A 15,126-nucleotide genomic window follows, 5' to 3' on the forward strand; every position below is an offset into this window, starting at 1 on the left:
GTGGAGTTTTATTACCCAATTGCCCATACATTTCCTGTAGTTATTTCCTAGTTAATGCTCTCTAAACACACAGGAAGAATTACAGTTTGTTCATAGGCGTGCGCAGACCCTTTGATTAGAGGGGGCAAAAATCTTGAAATCCCCGTAGTGTAATTTTAGGAGTATTATATATGTACGTGTCATAACATATATATATATATAAATATTAAATGCAGAAACATAGAGGCAGCATATGTGAGAGTGTTAATAACAAGAAATTTGCTAGAGAATGAGCTGGAGAGTTGGATTACATAGGAAATAATGTACGTACACTCCTTCCCCGTAGTTGCCTGAAAACTTCATCGGTTGAAATTTATCGTACAAAAATTTAACGTACCTAACCTACTACCCATCTTTCTTTAGCGTTTTCATGATGTAAAAGTGTCAAAACTCCACACTTCCAAACTGGCCTGCGCCGCTTTCATGCCCCATTCATCCCACATTGGAAAAATTAGTTTCGCCCCTTCCAATAAGCAAGAAAGCATTGTCCTCATTACCTACTTCGACCTCACACACACGCAGACAAACAAACCGCATTTGACTCTTATCTCTGACCTATCAGAATGCGACTCCAATCATCCATATTATATCCACCCGATTCTCCTTAACTCCTTAACTCACCAGACTATAAGTAGGTCATTGGATATCACCCAAGGACGTATTTAGGGGGAGTCCGGATCCCTCCAGAAAGAAATACCAAGTACTAAAATCAAATAATGAAAATACACTTGTTTAGTATTTGTCGTAATCGAGGGTTATTTATGTCCGCCGAATTTACACCAAGGCAAGGGTTAGTTAGATCGGGATCACACGGCTTTGGATGACAGTACCATGTAACATTTATACACACTACTAATTATAATAATTAATAATATGCATAAAATATTAATCAGGAACTTTACGTTTCGATAATATCCTTTGTGTTCTTTATTTTTGTGACATTCATTTTCTTGCCGGGACAGTTGTTTTATACAAATTTTGACGATCTTAACTCACGTAAGCTAATAATGAATACATGCTGCTCGTATTTCCGTTTTTATGCCGTATTTTTACCTATTCATATGCGTAATAATAACAATACAATATTAATTAATTTACATATAACATATTATGAATAGGTATTAATTTAAACATTTATATTATTATAATTTCTGAGACACTTGGTTTGGACTCAACCCCCAAATATATTTCTAGATACGTCCCTGACAAGAAGTAATTAAATAAAATTTCCTTTGAAACAGACAGACAGACGGAGAAATTATAAAATATATGGCAGTGTCTGCTGCCACGTTCTTTTTCTGCTGGAACCTCAAAAAAGATGCGCGTGGCAGTAGACCCGGTCTTTGTTTTATCGTGATTTCATCATGCTATGTATGCAAATACGTCTGTAACACATACTGTGAAGTTGTAGCGATTACTTTCACAAAAATGTTTTAAGATTAGGTCCCTCAGCATTCTTCTAATAATAAACCTAAATGCTCTCGTAGTTAGGTTAAGTTCTGTTAGCATTAAAATAATATCGCTAAATGTTTTCTAAAGATAAAGGTTCTAAATTACCTGTACATTCATTCCCAGTAATCATAAACTTGCATTTCTCTCGTTTTAATCTGTTCTTAAGATTTGTAACATCATCTTAGCAGACGAATTACGTGGCAGCAGCAAATTTGACGCTTATTCTTACTGCTGACACGTGCGTGGCAGCAGACTCGGCCAAAATATATAGGCTATATCGTATTAAACTTATACTTGCAAGAACATTTCAGACTGCATTTACTCGTATATCCACAAATCACTTCAAATTGATTGTTGCCTTTCAAGGCCAGAGTCAATCGAGTTAAGGACTTAATATGTGATTGACCACCCTGTTCCTCGCCTATGGTGGAGTCATGGCCGTATATAAGGGACATATAAACGGTCCAAACTCCATCCATTACTTTAATAAACCTTTTGCATTAATTGAATAATCGCATTAACCTTTGATCAAAACACTATAATATTTTAAATCGTTTTTAGAAATAAATAAATAAATAAAGAGCCGCCCCGCAAAAAAAAAAAAAAATGCCTCCGTGGCGGAGTGGTCAGCGCAGCGCGCTACGAAGCCAGGGGTCGCGGGTTTGTGTTTGTCCGAAATGAGAAAAACCGAAAATATAGTGAAAATTGATATGTGTGAAAGTTGAGAAAATGGTGAATGACGGGGGATACTACCGCATAGGGGTATTCCTCTAAAATAAAAAGTTCTTATATCGTCTGACTACCATGCGATAGACCCGGGTTCGATCCCGGTGAGGGAGAAACGGGATTTTTTTCCACCTGTTCAAGCGCCTCCGGCGCCCACCCAGCGTCGTATAAAGTGGGTACCAGGCGGCCAAGGGCGTGTTCTGGTCACATCACTCCCACCTTCGGCCGTGATCAAGAAATTGTGGAGCCCTAACTCCACACGCCCTATACGTCTTAATGGCGCGGTGCACAGCACAGGGGAACACTTTACTTTTATTTATTTATTATTATTATTTATAAATAAAGAGATGGTCCAGAGGCATGATGCATGAGTCTTACATTCTGCACGTATTCATAACTTCAGAATAACTATATCGGCGTTCATTATGCTAAAAATGAACTGTAAAATGAAATGCACAGATATAATTTGAAATATTTGAAAATCAAAATCTAAATGTACATAATTATAAACATAATTAGTACACGTTGATACATATAAACACATATGTAGTGAAATATTAAAAATATTAATTCGGAGCTGCTTAAGGTGGAAAATGTTAGCTTGGAGATGTTTGGTCTAGTCTTGGAGTTAGTTGGGTTGATGTTCCTTTGGTTTAATATAGCGCCAATGAGACAGCTGGGGGTGTTTTGTGAAAATTTTGCTGGCTGGCGGGGATACCATCCCTCGCACCCCCTCACTTCGAGCACTGCCTTAATCAATAGTCATAATTAATATTACAGGTATTTAAATTTTACTATCTTCGCTCTACTAAAATTTGAACCCTATTTTAGACCTATTGAATATACTCAAGCCTTAACCAAAAGGCTGTTGTTGCTTGAACTTCATGACACTCTGTGTATATATGCAATTTACTGTGTGTAGCATTGAGTGAGAGAGATTTTAGGGTCGTGCAATTTGTAATGCATATATCTACAATCTACTGGGTTAACAACATAAAGGTCCTAGGCTCCAATCCCTCTTCGACTTCGCAGAGCAAATAGAAAAAGGTTGGAAAAATATATGGTTCATACTATTAGATGTGCAAGTAATAATAAAACAAAATACAGTGCATAATATTAAACTACGTTTGCTTCTAAAATGTAGGTTCTTTGCAAGTAAAACTGTATGTTATGTAAGATAATTATTCTTCGGGCTGAACTACCATGTTTAGTTTATTCGATCGAATGTTCGAAACCAACTACTACAATACAACTATCGGTCCTTATCTCTCTAGAATGTTGTTTCTCAATTTCCTTAGCGTTGTACAGTGGGATCCATGAGTATTACCGTGCAAATTATCCATCACCATGTTCGTGCACTTTATTTGACCCAATAAGAGCTTCAAGAATTATAAGAAAACTCAAAACAAGCTGTTGACAACTTCTGCACCAGCATACATAAAAATTCATCGCTTAAAAACACACAAGATGTAAGAGAAAATTAATGAAAATGGTCATGGACAATTTGCACGTTAATACTCATGGATCCCACTGTATATATATCCTGAATAAAGTATACTGGTGATGACATACGAGTGTGGGACTATTTGAACTCACTTTTATTTTCTGAATTTGAGTGTTAACTAACCAATGACTTTGATTTTTACACCATCGACGAATAAGTTCAACCTGCGAATATTCAAACTTGTTGCACTGAACATTCAAGTTGATTAGCATATTATCTTTCTGTAATATGCATGCAAAGCAACGCATACGCTGTTATTAAGAAGACAATGACACGTGAAGTTTGCCCACACAGTTATTGACCTTAATCTTTAAAAAGACAACACTCGTTCTTTTCAAAATTAAAAGAAAGGAAGCTCCTGTTCTGTTAATATAACGGAAATTTAAGCAAGCCACTCACTTGTGCTTCTCTCTTTCTTCGTTTTAACTCTTTCCTTGACGGATGAACATCTTCAGAAGATTCCACCTCAATGGGTGCCACCCGTGCCATGTGCTGCCACCTACGAGCGGAATCGAAAACCTGTCGCTTCAATCGGCTTGATGTTATACATATGCTGGTTGCGAATGAAATAAGCTACAATTGCATGTTGGGCAACGACGAAAAGTTGACGGAAAAACGGATCGATGTTGCCAATTGTATTGTGCGTGGGATTATTGCGCTTCTTTTCTACACCCCTCCTGCATAGCAACGTGTAATATTGACAGGTTTGTTGCGCTATTTATTTCAAAAGTGATGGAATCATATTTTTGGCCTATATACTTTCATTACTAGCACAAGGCCATGTTACATTTAAGAATTATTGGTTAAGTCCACGAGCGGCCGACTAGTATCTTGCATGGTGTCCAACAGTGACGTGCGGTGACGTCGACACTTGGGGTAGCAGTCAGTGGCGTGCTTAAGGGGGGGGGGGTTGGCGTGGGTCACACCCCTCCCCCCTTTAGGGCCCAGTATTCCTAAAAAAGAAGAATGTCAATAACAGGAAAAGGTTGCAAAATTATGAATGAGTACTACAAAAAAGTACACGTAACCCCCACCCACATTCGAAAATAAAAAACGATTTGATTTGACTCTAAGCCAGAGATCCTGGGTTCGAATCACGGCTTGGCCATGGGTATTCTTTGTGTGTGTCCCTTCATCAATTTTATCGTACCAAAAGTGGCGGAAAAGCGAAGTAAAATAAACCAAATCGAGCAATCAATCTGATTTCATTTCATTTTTGTTACTTAGCGTCGCTTTTTTGTCACAGTTGGTTAATTGCGAAGATGATGCGATAAAATTAATGAAAGGACAAACACAAAGAACACCCATGCCCAGGTCGAGGTTCGAACCCGGAACTCCTGGTGTCGTAGCACGCTGTGATAACCACTCGCCCACGGTTGGTTGATTTGGTGTTTTAAGTACACTTTGTTCACAGAAACAAAACAGGTAACAAAACACAACACTCTTTTTTGTAGTTTCTTCAATGATATTCATTTGACTTTTTGAGTTCTGAGATACAATTTTCATTCCAAATTATATCATTACTCACTGCTACACATAGGACAAGAATGCGCACTCATCACGGGTTCGAATCCTGGCCTGGATTGTTCATATGAGGTCCCTTCATCAATTTCATCATATCATCACTCATCCTTATTTTCGCGATAACCAAATGTGGCAGAAAAGCGAAGTAAAGTAAACCAAACCAACAACAATATGAACACGCGTTCTCTTGCCCAAATAAATACATTCGTATTTATGACTGTTAGAGGACAAGAGATTAGTATATTTAAATAAAACACTACTAAAACCAAAGTGAGAGAGAGCCTGAGCACATATTTGTAATTTATTCATTATATATTCCATATTTGAAAAAGAAAAAAGAAAGAAAGCATAACATTATTGTCTGCACATTACACGTTCCCATTTCATAAACAATAAAACTACATCCTATATTATACATACGTACATATTGTACAACGTGTAAAAGGTTGTGTAAATACAGAGAACATAAGTACTGCAGAAAATTTTACCCTGAGTTCTTTAGAGGATTTACAAAGAAATCTATGAGAAACCAATCCCCTATCTGTCCTATAGGAGATAGACTGGGGGACCCGAAAGCCTGGGCTATCAACCATTGCAGTGGGGGGGGGGGCAAGGGAGGTAGAGGTATAAATCTTCCTTTTTCCTTCTGGCGGCCGTTTCTACCTGCAAACTGGTCAGGCGGAGGAAGAGCGAGCTAGGGTATCCAGCCAGCTTTGCCCGCGGATCGCGCGTGGAAAAGAGAGTGTTGCATATGAACTGTGGCTTTAACAAGACAATAAATATTGTGATTTGAATATAATTCGAGATGTGAGATTGATTGATCTATCTCTGCTAGACTAGCTACTCCTCAGTACACGTCACTGGTGTTCAATAACACACTATTGAAAGGTAGCTCGAAGAAATAACTGCATTTAAGCCCAGATGTGTGATGTCCGGGGCCAACAACTTCATCACGCCCTTTTATGCAGTGTGCGAATTAACGGAAGAGAGGGTGGTAATGCCGGGGATTTCCCCACAAAATAATTTATTCCCGGAAAAAAATCTTTTTAACCATGCCAGGGATGTTTTTATACCCCTCAAAGAAAATGGAACTGAAAGCATATAGTATACCTCTTAACTATGTAACAAATTCAATTGAAAAATAATTCGTGTCCATTAACGGTCCAGTCATCTCAGATGTCCCTGCCGAAAAGTATGCAACCTTGTGGATTAAAGGACTCCATTCTGCAACTGACAACCTCACCGAGCTCAGACAACAGCAACCTGTTTTCTTCATTTGTTTTCATGGTATAATGCTGATATTTTACACATATCAAAGTGTTCAGAAGAAACTTGTATGTATGTAAAGCCCCCTGCACACGGGGACAGTACTGGCCGCCAGTACTGCCGGCTAGAAGTGTCAGCCAGTGAAATGGCCGGACAGTAGGCTTACACACGAGGACAGTAATGGCTTCCATTAGTGGCAGCCAGTAGCCAGTTTTTTTGTGTGGACGTGGTGAGTGCAACAGTCAGAGGATGTGTGAGAACATGGAGGAGGTTGAGGAAGAGTTCGAGGAAGCTGTTGATGAGACTGTAAGTGATTGATTGATTTAAAATTTGTTTGGGTGCGTCGGCACTAAAGGCCATTTTGCACCCTTAAGGGGCTGTAAGTGATATTGTACATTGTTTAAGTGAAGAGCTTCAAGAAATAGTAACCAAAAAGAGGGCGTGCTGGGTTAAAGACTGGGTGTGTCGTAGAGATCAGCTGGGAGCTTTGGCTACAATACTGCGGGAACTTGCCGAGGAGGATCCTCTGGAATACAAGAGAATTATGAGAATGAGTGTGGGGCAATTTAACGAACTGTGTAATTTAATTGAACATAAAATATCAAAAACAGATACGCTAATGAGAAACGCAGTTCCTGCCCGTCCAAAACTAGAGGTTGCCTTACGATTTTTAGCTACTGGTGACAGTTACCAAACTCTAGCAATCATGTTTCGAATACCAGCCAACACCATTTCTAGCAGTGGCGTGGCGTGGATTTTTAAAAGTGTTACCGGTTATCAGTAGGACATTTAAGGGAGACTTGGGCGCCTCCCCACCTCATGCCCCCCCCCCCAATGCCTTCCAAGTAGTTCATATAATATTAATCTGGTACGTATGCAATTCAATACTAGATTTTGGTAAAGTTATTAATCAGGGGAAAAAATGTTGACATAAGGACTAAAGTGAAATCGCAAACATTGGTTGTTGACACAATAATACGTAATTTGATACTTACAGAAACATCGAAGGCTACTTATAGAGCAGATCAATCCGACTTTGAAAATAGTTATATGATGCTGGGATCCCGGGTTCGAAACCTAGCTTGGGCATGGGCGTTTGTGATGTCTATTCATCAATTTAATCATATCATCACTCATTCCCATCTTCGCAAATTAGCCAAAAGTGGCACAAGCGAAGCAAAATCAATCAAATCAAATCAAAAAAACTTCTATGATGCTGTCATAAAGAGAAGTTTTTCATTTGAATTTGAATTTTTGGGTGCGTCATGGTCATGGTCCACGTTATCCACATCTGAATTCGACACGTTTTTTTTTTTCACCCGAAAATAGAGTACATGCCTAACAAAAGAGTTTCGACAACTGCACACAACCACAAAACCACGGATAGTCGTTATACCACGAAACATTGAAATGTCGGTCATATCCTGCAGACGACTTGGTTTTAAATCGTTCAAAATAGGCTTTGGCCTCCCTTTCGCCACAATTTCGATTTTTTCTGCAAAATAACGAACCGAAAGATTGCTTCAAAATATCTTCTATCGCACGATTACACACACTGTCCAGATAGGATGAACCCGCCACTCGGAACTCGGAGCAAGCTTCATTAATTAATTGACAATGCCCGAAAACAACATAAAGACGAAAGACACCAGTCACAAAACTCCCACTGCACAGTCCCTCCCACAAACCGTTGTTTACTTTTGTAACACGTGAAGCACCCTCCTTGCCCCCTCCCCTCTCAGCATCGGCCCTTCCCCAATATTTCCTTCAGAACCTGCAAGAAGTCCAGTTCTACTAATGTTGCCATCTTAGTTCTTTTGAAACCAGATTTGCCCAAATCGCGAAACTTTTCGTTTCAAATAAGACGTATGTAGAGTAGATGTAGTCTTCATCTGTTTCCTAACTACCACCACTCCCATGTTTCGCTAAATCCACTGAAATCTCATTTCTGACACCACTACTATTTCGTATATTTTACGTCCTTTGCTACCTTTAAGGCTTTCGCTTTACAGGATAATCGTGACGATGAGGATGCATGGTGAATTATTGAAATAAAATTATTATTTCTTTGTGTATGTAATTATTAATTTTTATAATTATGTAAGTAAAATAATAACAACGAACATTGAAATAACCATTTCTTGCTGAGGATTCGAACCTGCGACACCTGACACTTCAGAGCGTGCTAAGATAACAATCGGGAAATTATGCTTGTAAGTATTGTTTTCACCCAAAAACAGTTCTACCACCTCAAAAACATTGCTTCAATCCGAAATTATTGCATTCCTGCGACAACGTATGTCAATCTCAATCAGTATTATCAAAAATTATCACAAATTCCTGTAACCGAAATAATATTATATGTGTGAAATATAGAATTTTAGGTTGACATTTTTAGAAGGACAGCGGACCCCTTGACCATACCCATCCCTCTCCTCTCCTTCTCGCCCATGATGTCGAAGAAGGACAAAGAGGACTTTCATAATCGCTGATATTTAGTGTAAATACAAAATATCACTTGGTAGTTTTTTTTTTGCCCCAGTGTGATTTGATTTTTTAAAATTTTGATTTGGCGATTTAAGTCCACTTCATGAACAGTAATGCTAATCGGGACAGTTTAAAGTTGGATCCGAACCACTTGTGCCTCCACCGGGTATCGAACCCGGAATCCCTTGATTATAAGGCGGCGACGCTACCACTGCGCCATCGTTCCCCAGTGTGACTGGACACCTTCAGAGTAAGATAGACCCGATTAGGCGACTTAGCTCTTTTCTGTCAATTGAATATGGCAACACTGGTATGTTTCCGGTAAGGGTCACCGGCAACTGCGCCGGCTAAACAGGCATACCATAAACCCTCCTCCTTCGCCCGCGGTCAGTCTTTGCCGCAACGCGAAGTCTTCCTTGGGTGTGCTCAGGGCCCTTTCCTCATGTTGCCTGAGGAGGGTACCGGATCAGTCCTCCTCTTCGCTTTTGCCGGTGTCAGAAAAAATGTCAGTCTGCAATGTTTACTTTACGACAATATTATCAGTTTATGTACGTAATAATATTTTAAGACGGGTTCTTCAATTCTTTATATTTTGGTGTTACCTGCGGTAACAGCGGCTACATGCACGCCACGCCTCTGATTTCTAGTTTTATGCCACAAGTACTTACAGCAATAACGACAGCATTACAAGAATATATGATCTAACAATGATTGCTTGCTAACTTGTTAATTTATAGTATAGGGTAGTAGAAAAATCAAGACTGGGCCTGTCTTTTGTATCATTTAATAAACATTTGTAAAAAGCGTAGCAAATTCTTAGTAAGACTGGTGAGTTGAAAGTAAATAAGTGCAGAAATGTGCATATCTTTTAGGGGTTGTCACTCCCAACAACTATGCTAACCATAAAAGAGGTGATTCAAAAAAAATATCAATTTTCGTTAGTACAATTTATTATGAAATGTAATATTAATTGTAATGATTTGTAAAGTACACAGAACAAAATTTGTTTGTCAGGTAATGTCATTTCAATGTGAATGTCTGTAAACAAAATCTCCTTCAGCTATAAATTCGTTTTGAATACTATCGTCGTCATCAGAAGGTGAAGGTCGTGGGGATTCCAATAATTGCAATCTCTCTTTTGTTAGCATAGATTGAATTTTGTCTTGGCAAGTAAGTCGGTTCCTCATGGGAAGGTCCCTCAACTGAGCTGCAACATATTTTCCAAATACGTCAACCTCGTCGGGCTGGACTTTGTTTGAAGTTGACGGGCGACTCTCAGTTATTTTTTGTAATTTTGCAATAGCACCCTCAACTTTAGATAAGTTGCTTACACGCCGTTTTTTGGTATTATGTGTGTGAAAAGTAGGCACAACTGGGGGTTGTGATGAGTCCTCTTCAATCGATTTGTCGACATTCTGTTCACTGTCAACAGTTTGATTTTCAGATTCGCCAATTTCTTCATCCTTCCCATCATCTTTAGCGCTGGTAGCTGGTGTAACCTGAAATTAAAAGATAACCAATAATTTACCGAACTCACAACTCTCTATGTTTGTGTAAATGTGTTTGTACGCACTTGCAAATTTTAGTTTGTAACTAATATTTCTTTTTTAGGTTCCGCAAACATCGGAGGAATGGGTGGAAATACAACAAAATTTTGAAACAAAATGGCATTTTCCTCTTTGTTGTGGTGCTATTGACGGAAAGCATGTGGCCATAAAACGTCCGCCTGGGAGTTGCTCTGAGTTTTACAACTACAAAGGAGGTTACAGCGTTATACTTTTGGCATTGGTAGTTGCTGATTGTAAATTTATATACATAGATGTGGGAACCAATGGAAGAGCCAATGACGCAAGTGTATTCCGGTTGTCCTCGCTTAAATCAGCTATAGACAATAGTAAGCTAAATTTTCCTAATGACTACTTTATTTTGGGGGATGACGCGTTCCCTTTGTCACCGAACTTAATGAAGCCCTTTTCGAAAAGAAATTTGACATTATTGGAACGAATATTCAACTATCGTTTATCGCGTGCACGCAGAGTGGTGGAAAACGCGTTTGGTATAATGGCAGCAAGATTTAGAATCTTTGGAAAAGATATCGACGTTGATTTAGAAACTGTAGATCTGATTGTACAATGTACATGTACTCTCCACAACTGGTTGCGAACAACGTCACCAGCAACGTACTTTGAAAGAGGATGGGTTGACCATGAAGACATTGGCACAGAAGTTTTTCACCCCGGCCAGTGGCGTTCCACTGGGACAGAACTACCGTCATTGAGAGGAGCTCGCTCGACAAACACATATTCGAAAAGAGCTTCGGAAACAAGGAAGAAACTGGCTGAGTACTTCAGCGGAGAAGGACGAGTGTCTTGGCAGATGAAGGCTATTGGCATGTAATCAGTGGCACAGCAAACGTACTTAGGCCCTGCATTGTTATTGACGAACTCTGTAAAAATCGAATGTTCTTAATATCTTACTAGTGTTATTGGTCAGTATATCACAAAATTAGTTTAAAATGTTAATAGTTGATAACACTAACAAGATTGCAAAATGTTTTAAAACACAATGGGTCCGTAATCTTTTGATATAGTCTAGTATCTTATTAAATTACATATTCAGCTGATTGTTTGTTTTTAAATAGTTGTTATTATCCTTTTTCTCCTTATGTTTACAAATATGCTTGTTGATTCTCTTTCTATTTTGGCAACTAAGAAATTATATGACGTAACCTCTAAACAGGTGACAATTAATTGAATACCTATTTACCTTGGCACACAGTTTTGACCTAACATACTCTTACTTAAGGATTAAAAAATCAAACTTACCAAATTCGATGTTGACTTCCTCGTGATGACTACATCTCTCAAGAAACTGTCGGCTGCAGTGAACCATGGTAGTTTCGGTACGTAGACGTCGTCAGTGCCCGCTCCACTTGCTTTTGATTCATTCACTTTCAGGAGTTCACCTCTGTACGTGGCCTTTATAGCCTTTATACGGGCTCTCAAGAAACCCAAGTCGGGAACTGCGACCCCTACTCCTATTAATTCACCCTTTAACTTTATCATTGAACTCTCCCGCTTTGCCTTGTTGGCATAATCAGAATGACGAACGTTCCATAGTAGTTCATAGTTTATGTAAGTTTCTAAAAATGTACCGATATTGTCCGCACTACATTTTACACTAGCAGTTGGTTTTGTCTTCGCTTCTTCAGATTTTGAACACATTTCCGGTGCGAAATTTCGCAACGAAACTTAATACGTAAAGTAAATACGAAAGTAATCACAAAAGTAGTTCTTCCCTCAACAGAGTCTAGCGCTCTACTGGCGGCCAGTACCTTTAAAGACACGTCCAATAATGGCTGCCACTAAGTCACGTGACCCTGTTACTGGCCCTCTGGCATCCACTAAACTCAAACATGTTTGAGTTTGGTGGCCGCCAGTAGCCTACTGGACGTTGAAGCGGAAGTACCCCTGCACACGGGGACAGTAGAGGGACAATTAGTAGCGGCCATTACTGGCTAGTACTACTGGCCGCCACTACTGTCCCCGTGTGCAGGGGGCTTAAGTTTGAACTTGACAATAGAAATTTGGCCAAGTTTTCAGTGTTACTAATTCATTAGCTCTTTTTATGTATGATTTTATTTGGGTGTTCTTAGAATGCAAATATACCATATGTCCTTAAATTACGAGTAAATGATACAAGATTTAATGATCCAGGTTAGAACCAAAAGTACTTGGAACCGCAAGGCTAATCGGGACTGGACCTACAGTTTAAAGTGCAATCCGAACCACTATTTGCCTCCGCTGGTAACATACAAAATTGCATACCCAAAAAACCTACGTACCTCCAAAAATGAAATCACGTATAACCCATTGAGTGAGCATCTCCCTTACAGCAAAAAGCTTAAATCGCACTGTGACTTAATGTATACCTACAATTTCAGTTATTGTTTCTCAACCGAGTTATGCCAGATAGTTAGTTTTACCACAGAAAAATGAAGAGAATACTCTCAAGTTTTAATTACTTCATTTCAAATATCCAGTGGCGCAACCACAGGGGGGCAGGAAATGAGTTATAGGGGGAGGCAAGGGGGCAAACATTTACGGCCAAGTGTGCCTGCAGGAGGCAATTACCGCTCACAACTTCAAATTTATGCAAATAAAAATACTTTTTCGTAAAATTTTATTCCTTGCATCGCTCGCAATACCTGCTTTTCTTAATCTTATCAAGTTCAGAACCGTAGCTAGGGGGAGGTGGGAGTCGGTCCTGGGCGTCGAACGATCTAAATGAAAATAAGTTAAGTTGTAAAATTCCTTGATTGATTTGGGTTATAAGTCCACTTTACGCACAGAAAGGCTAATCGAGACTGGACCTACAGTTTAAAGTGGGATCCGAACTACTGTGCCATGTACCTCCACCGGGTATCGAACCCGGAACCCCTTGATCATAAGGCGACGATGTTACCACTACAGCATCTGGGAGCACAAAGTTGTAAAAGAGAGAATGCATTGACGTCCCGTGAAATTATTCAGGAGGGGAGGGCAATGGTAAGGGGGGTCCCTCTTGCCCTCCCCCCCCCCCCCGCTCCAGAACTTGTCTGGGAAGGGGAGGACATGCGCCGTACGTTCATCAATATTCATTTCAGCCTACAAAAGAATTGGATCCAAAAATGTTCTTGCTCGCTTCGCTCGCGATCTATCGTTCATTGTTTTCTGTAATGCATTATAAATTTACCATTCAGAGAAATAAGACTTGTCTTTAGTGGCGGCCCGCACCTGCTATGATGGGTAGTGCCAAAATGATCGAGAAATCGAAAAAATCTCCGTTAGCATATCAATGACAGATAGTAATTTTAAATGGAATTTTGTTTAATAGAATTTATATGCAGACAAAATATCAATTTTCTAAACAATAGTCACAATCTGAAATGCTTTACTCACCGAGATCCAGAGAGGAAAAGGCCTGCCTGCATTCCTCGCGAGACAGTCAGCAAGAGCGATAGATGAAGTCCATCCTGCGTTCCTTTTTGTTTGCGAATAAATCTATCACTTTCTTGTTAAAATTGTCAATGTTGTTCACAAAACTTTTCTCGCAAGAGAGCATGCCCAACGACGCGAGTCTTTCTTCTTTCATTGTGTTGCGTAGAAATGTTTTTATTCTCTTCATCATCTGGCACCTTTCTGCTTCTGATGATGACATTGGCATTGTTATTAGTAATTTGAGCACTTTACTGGTTTCTTGAAATGTATCGCATAATTCTTCGTTCATGATGAGAGAAAGGAACGGAACGGCGCCAGACACCGCTCTCAATTCTGGTCGGGAGTAGCATACTTGGAGTTCACTTTTTAGTCTTTTGTCTTCTAAGAACGGGTACGCTTTGGTCAATTCTTTTAGGTACCCATCGGGGAAGTGTTTTAAATGGTGTTCAAATTCCTGCACATCGAACAAATTTGCCGCCGCAAGGTGTGTCGTGAACTGAAATCTTGTTTTCATTTCGGACAAAATGGTATCGCATACTTCCAGTGCTTCTCTCTCTTCTCTTGTTGTCAGAATGTACTGTCCTCTGTCTTTTGGGTGCACTTTCTTCACCGCCAGTTTCCAGTTTAACAGAATAAATTACATTATCAATCTGCTGCCGCAATACCTGTATGCATGTTTCGAAGTTTTGTAAACACTGGCGAGCTTTTAATGAATCGACGTTCCTCCTTTGCAGTTGGTTGAAGATTATTTCTACGTGCGGCATAATGTGATGGAAGAAAGTCAACCAAAGCACGAAGTTCGCTTCGCGCAGCAGCAGCTTGTAGGATGAGGCTTGGGTGAGGGTGGCTTGCAGAGTTATGTCATCGCGGTTCTGAATTGTGTCTATGAAGGTAATGAGCAGAGTTAGGATTTTTAGGGGAACATTTCATTGGGAAAAAGGAAGGGAAAAGGTGCTAAAATAAGACCCAAAAAGGGGCAAAAAAGGTGCTGATAATTATACTACTTATTAAAACTTTCCCTCCTATTTTATTAGTCTAAGCTATTCACTCGAAGCTGTGTTCGCATCACACACATAGGTTGTGTTACAGTTATTCACCAGAGTCGGGGGAAAACACAAAGCTGTTGTACCTTACAACATTGAGCATTTC

General features: G+C 39.6%; 1 protein-coding gene across 6 annotated transcripts in view; it reads right to left on the reverse strand.

Annotated features, from left to right (window-relative positions):
* Nucleotides 1-4,272, reverse strand: part of NijC (Ninjurin C) — a 64,961-nt gene extending 60,689 nt beyond the window's left edge. For 5 of the 6 annotated variants that reach the window (XM_083132107.1, XM_083132106.1, XM_083132104.1 and 2 more), the window contains exon 1: nucleotides 4,121-4,272. In XM_083132107.1, coding sequence (XP_082988233.1) covers nucleotides 4,121-4,210 — 90 coding nt within the window. In that variant the 5' untranslated portion in view covers nucleotides 4,211-4,272. Of the gene's footprint in view, nucleotides 1-3,844; nucleotides 3,919-4,120 lie in introns of those variants that run through there. The other variant, XM_083132113.1, reaches the window with a different exon arrangement.
* Between the last annotated feature and the right edge of the window lie 10,854 nt (nucleotides 4,273-15,126).

Source organism: Lepisma saccharinum, chromosome 12 (assembly GCF_977018435.1).
Source record: "Lepisma saccharinum chromosome 12, izLepSacc3.1, whole genome shotgun sequence".
In the NCBI taxonomy this organism is placed as follows: Eukaryota; Metazoa; Arthropoda; class Insecta; order Zygentoma; family Lepismatidae; genus Lepisma; species Lepisma saccharinum.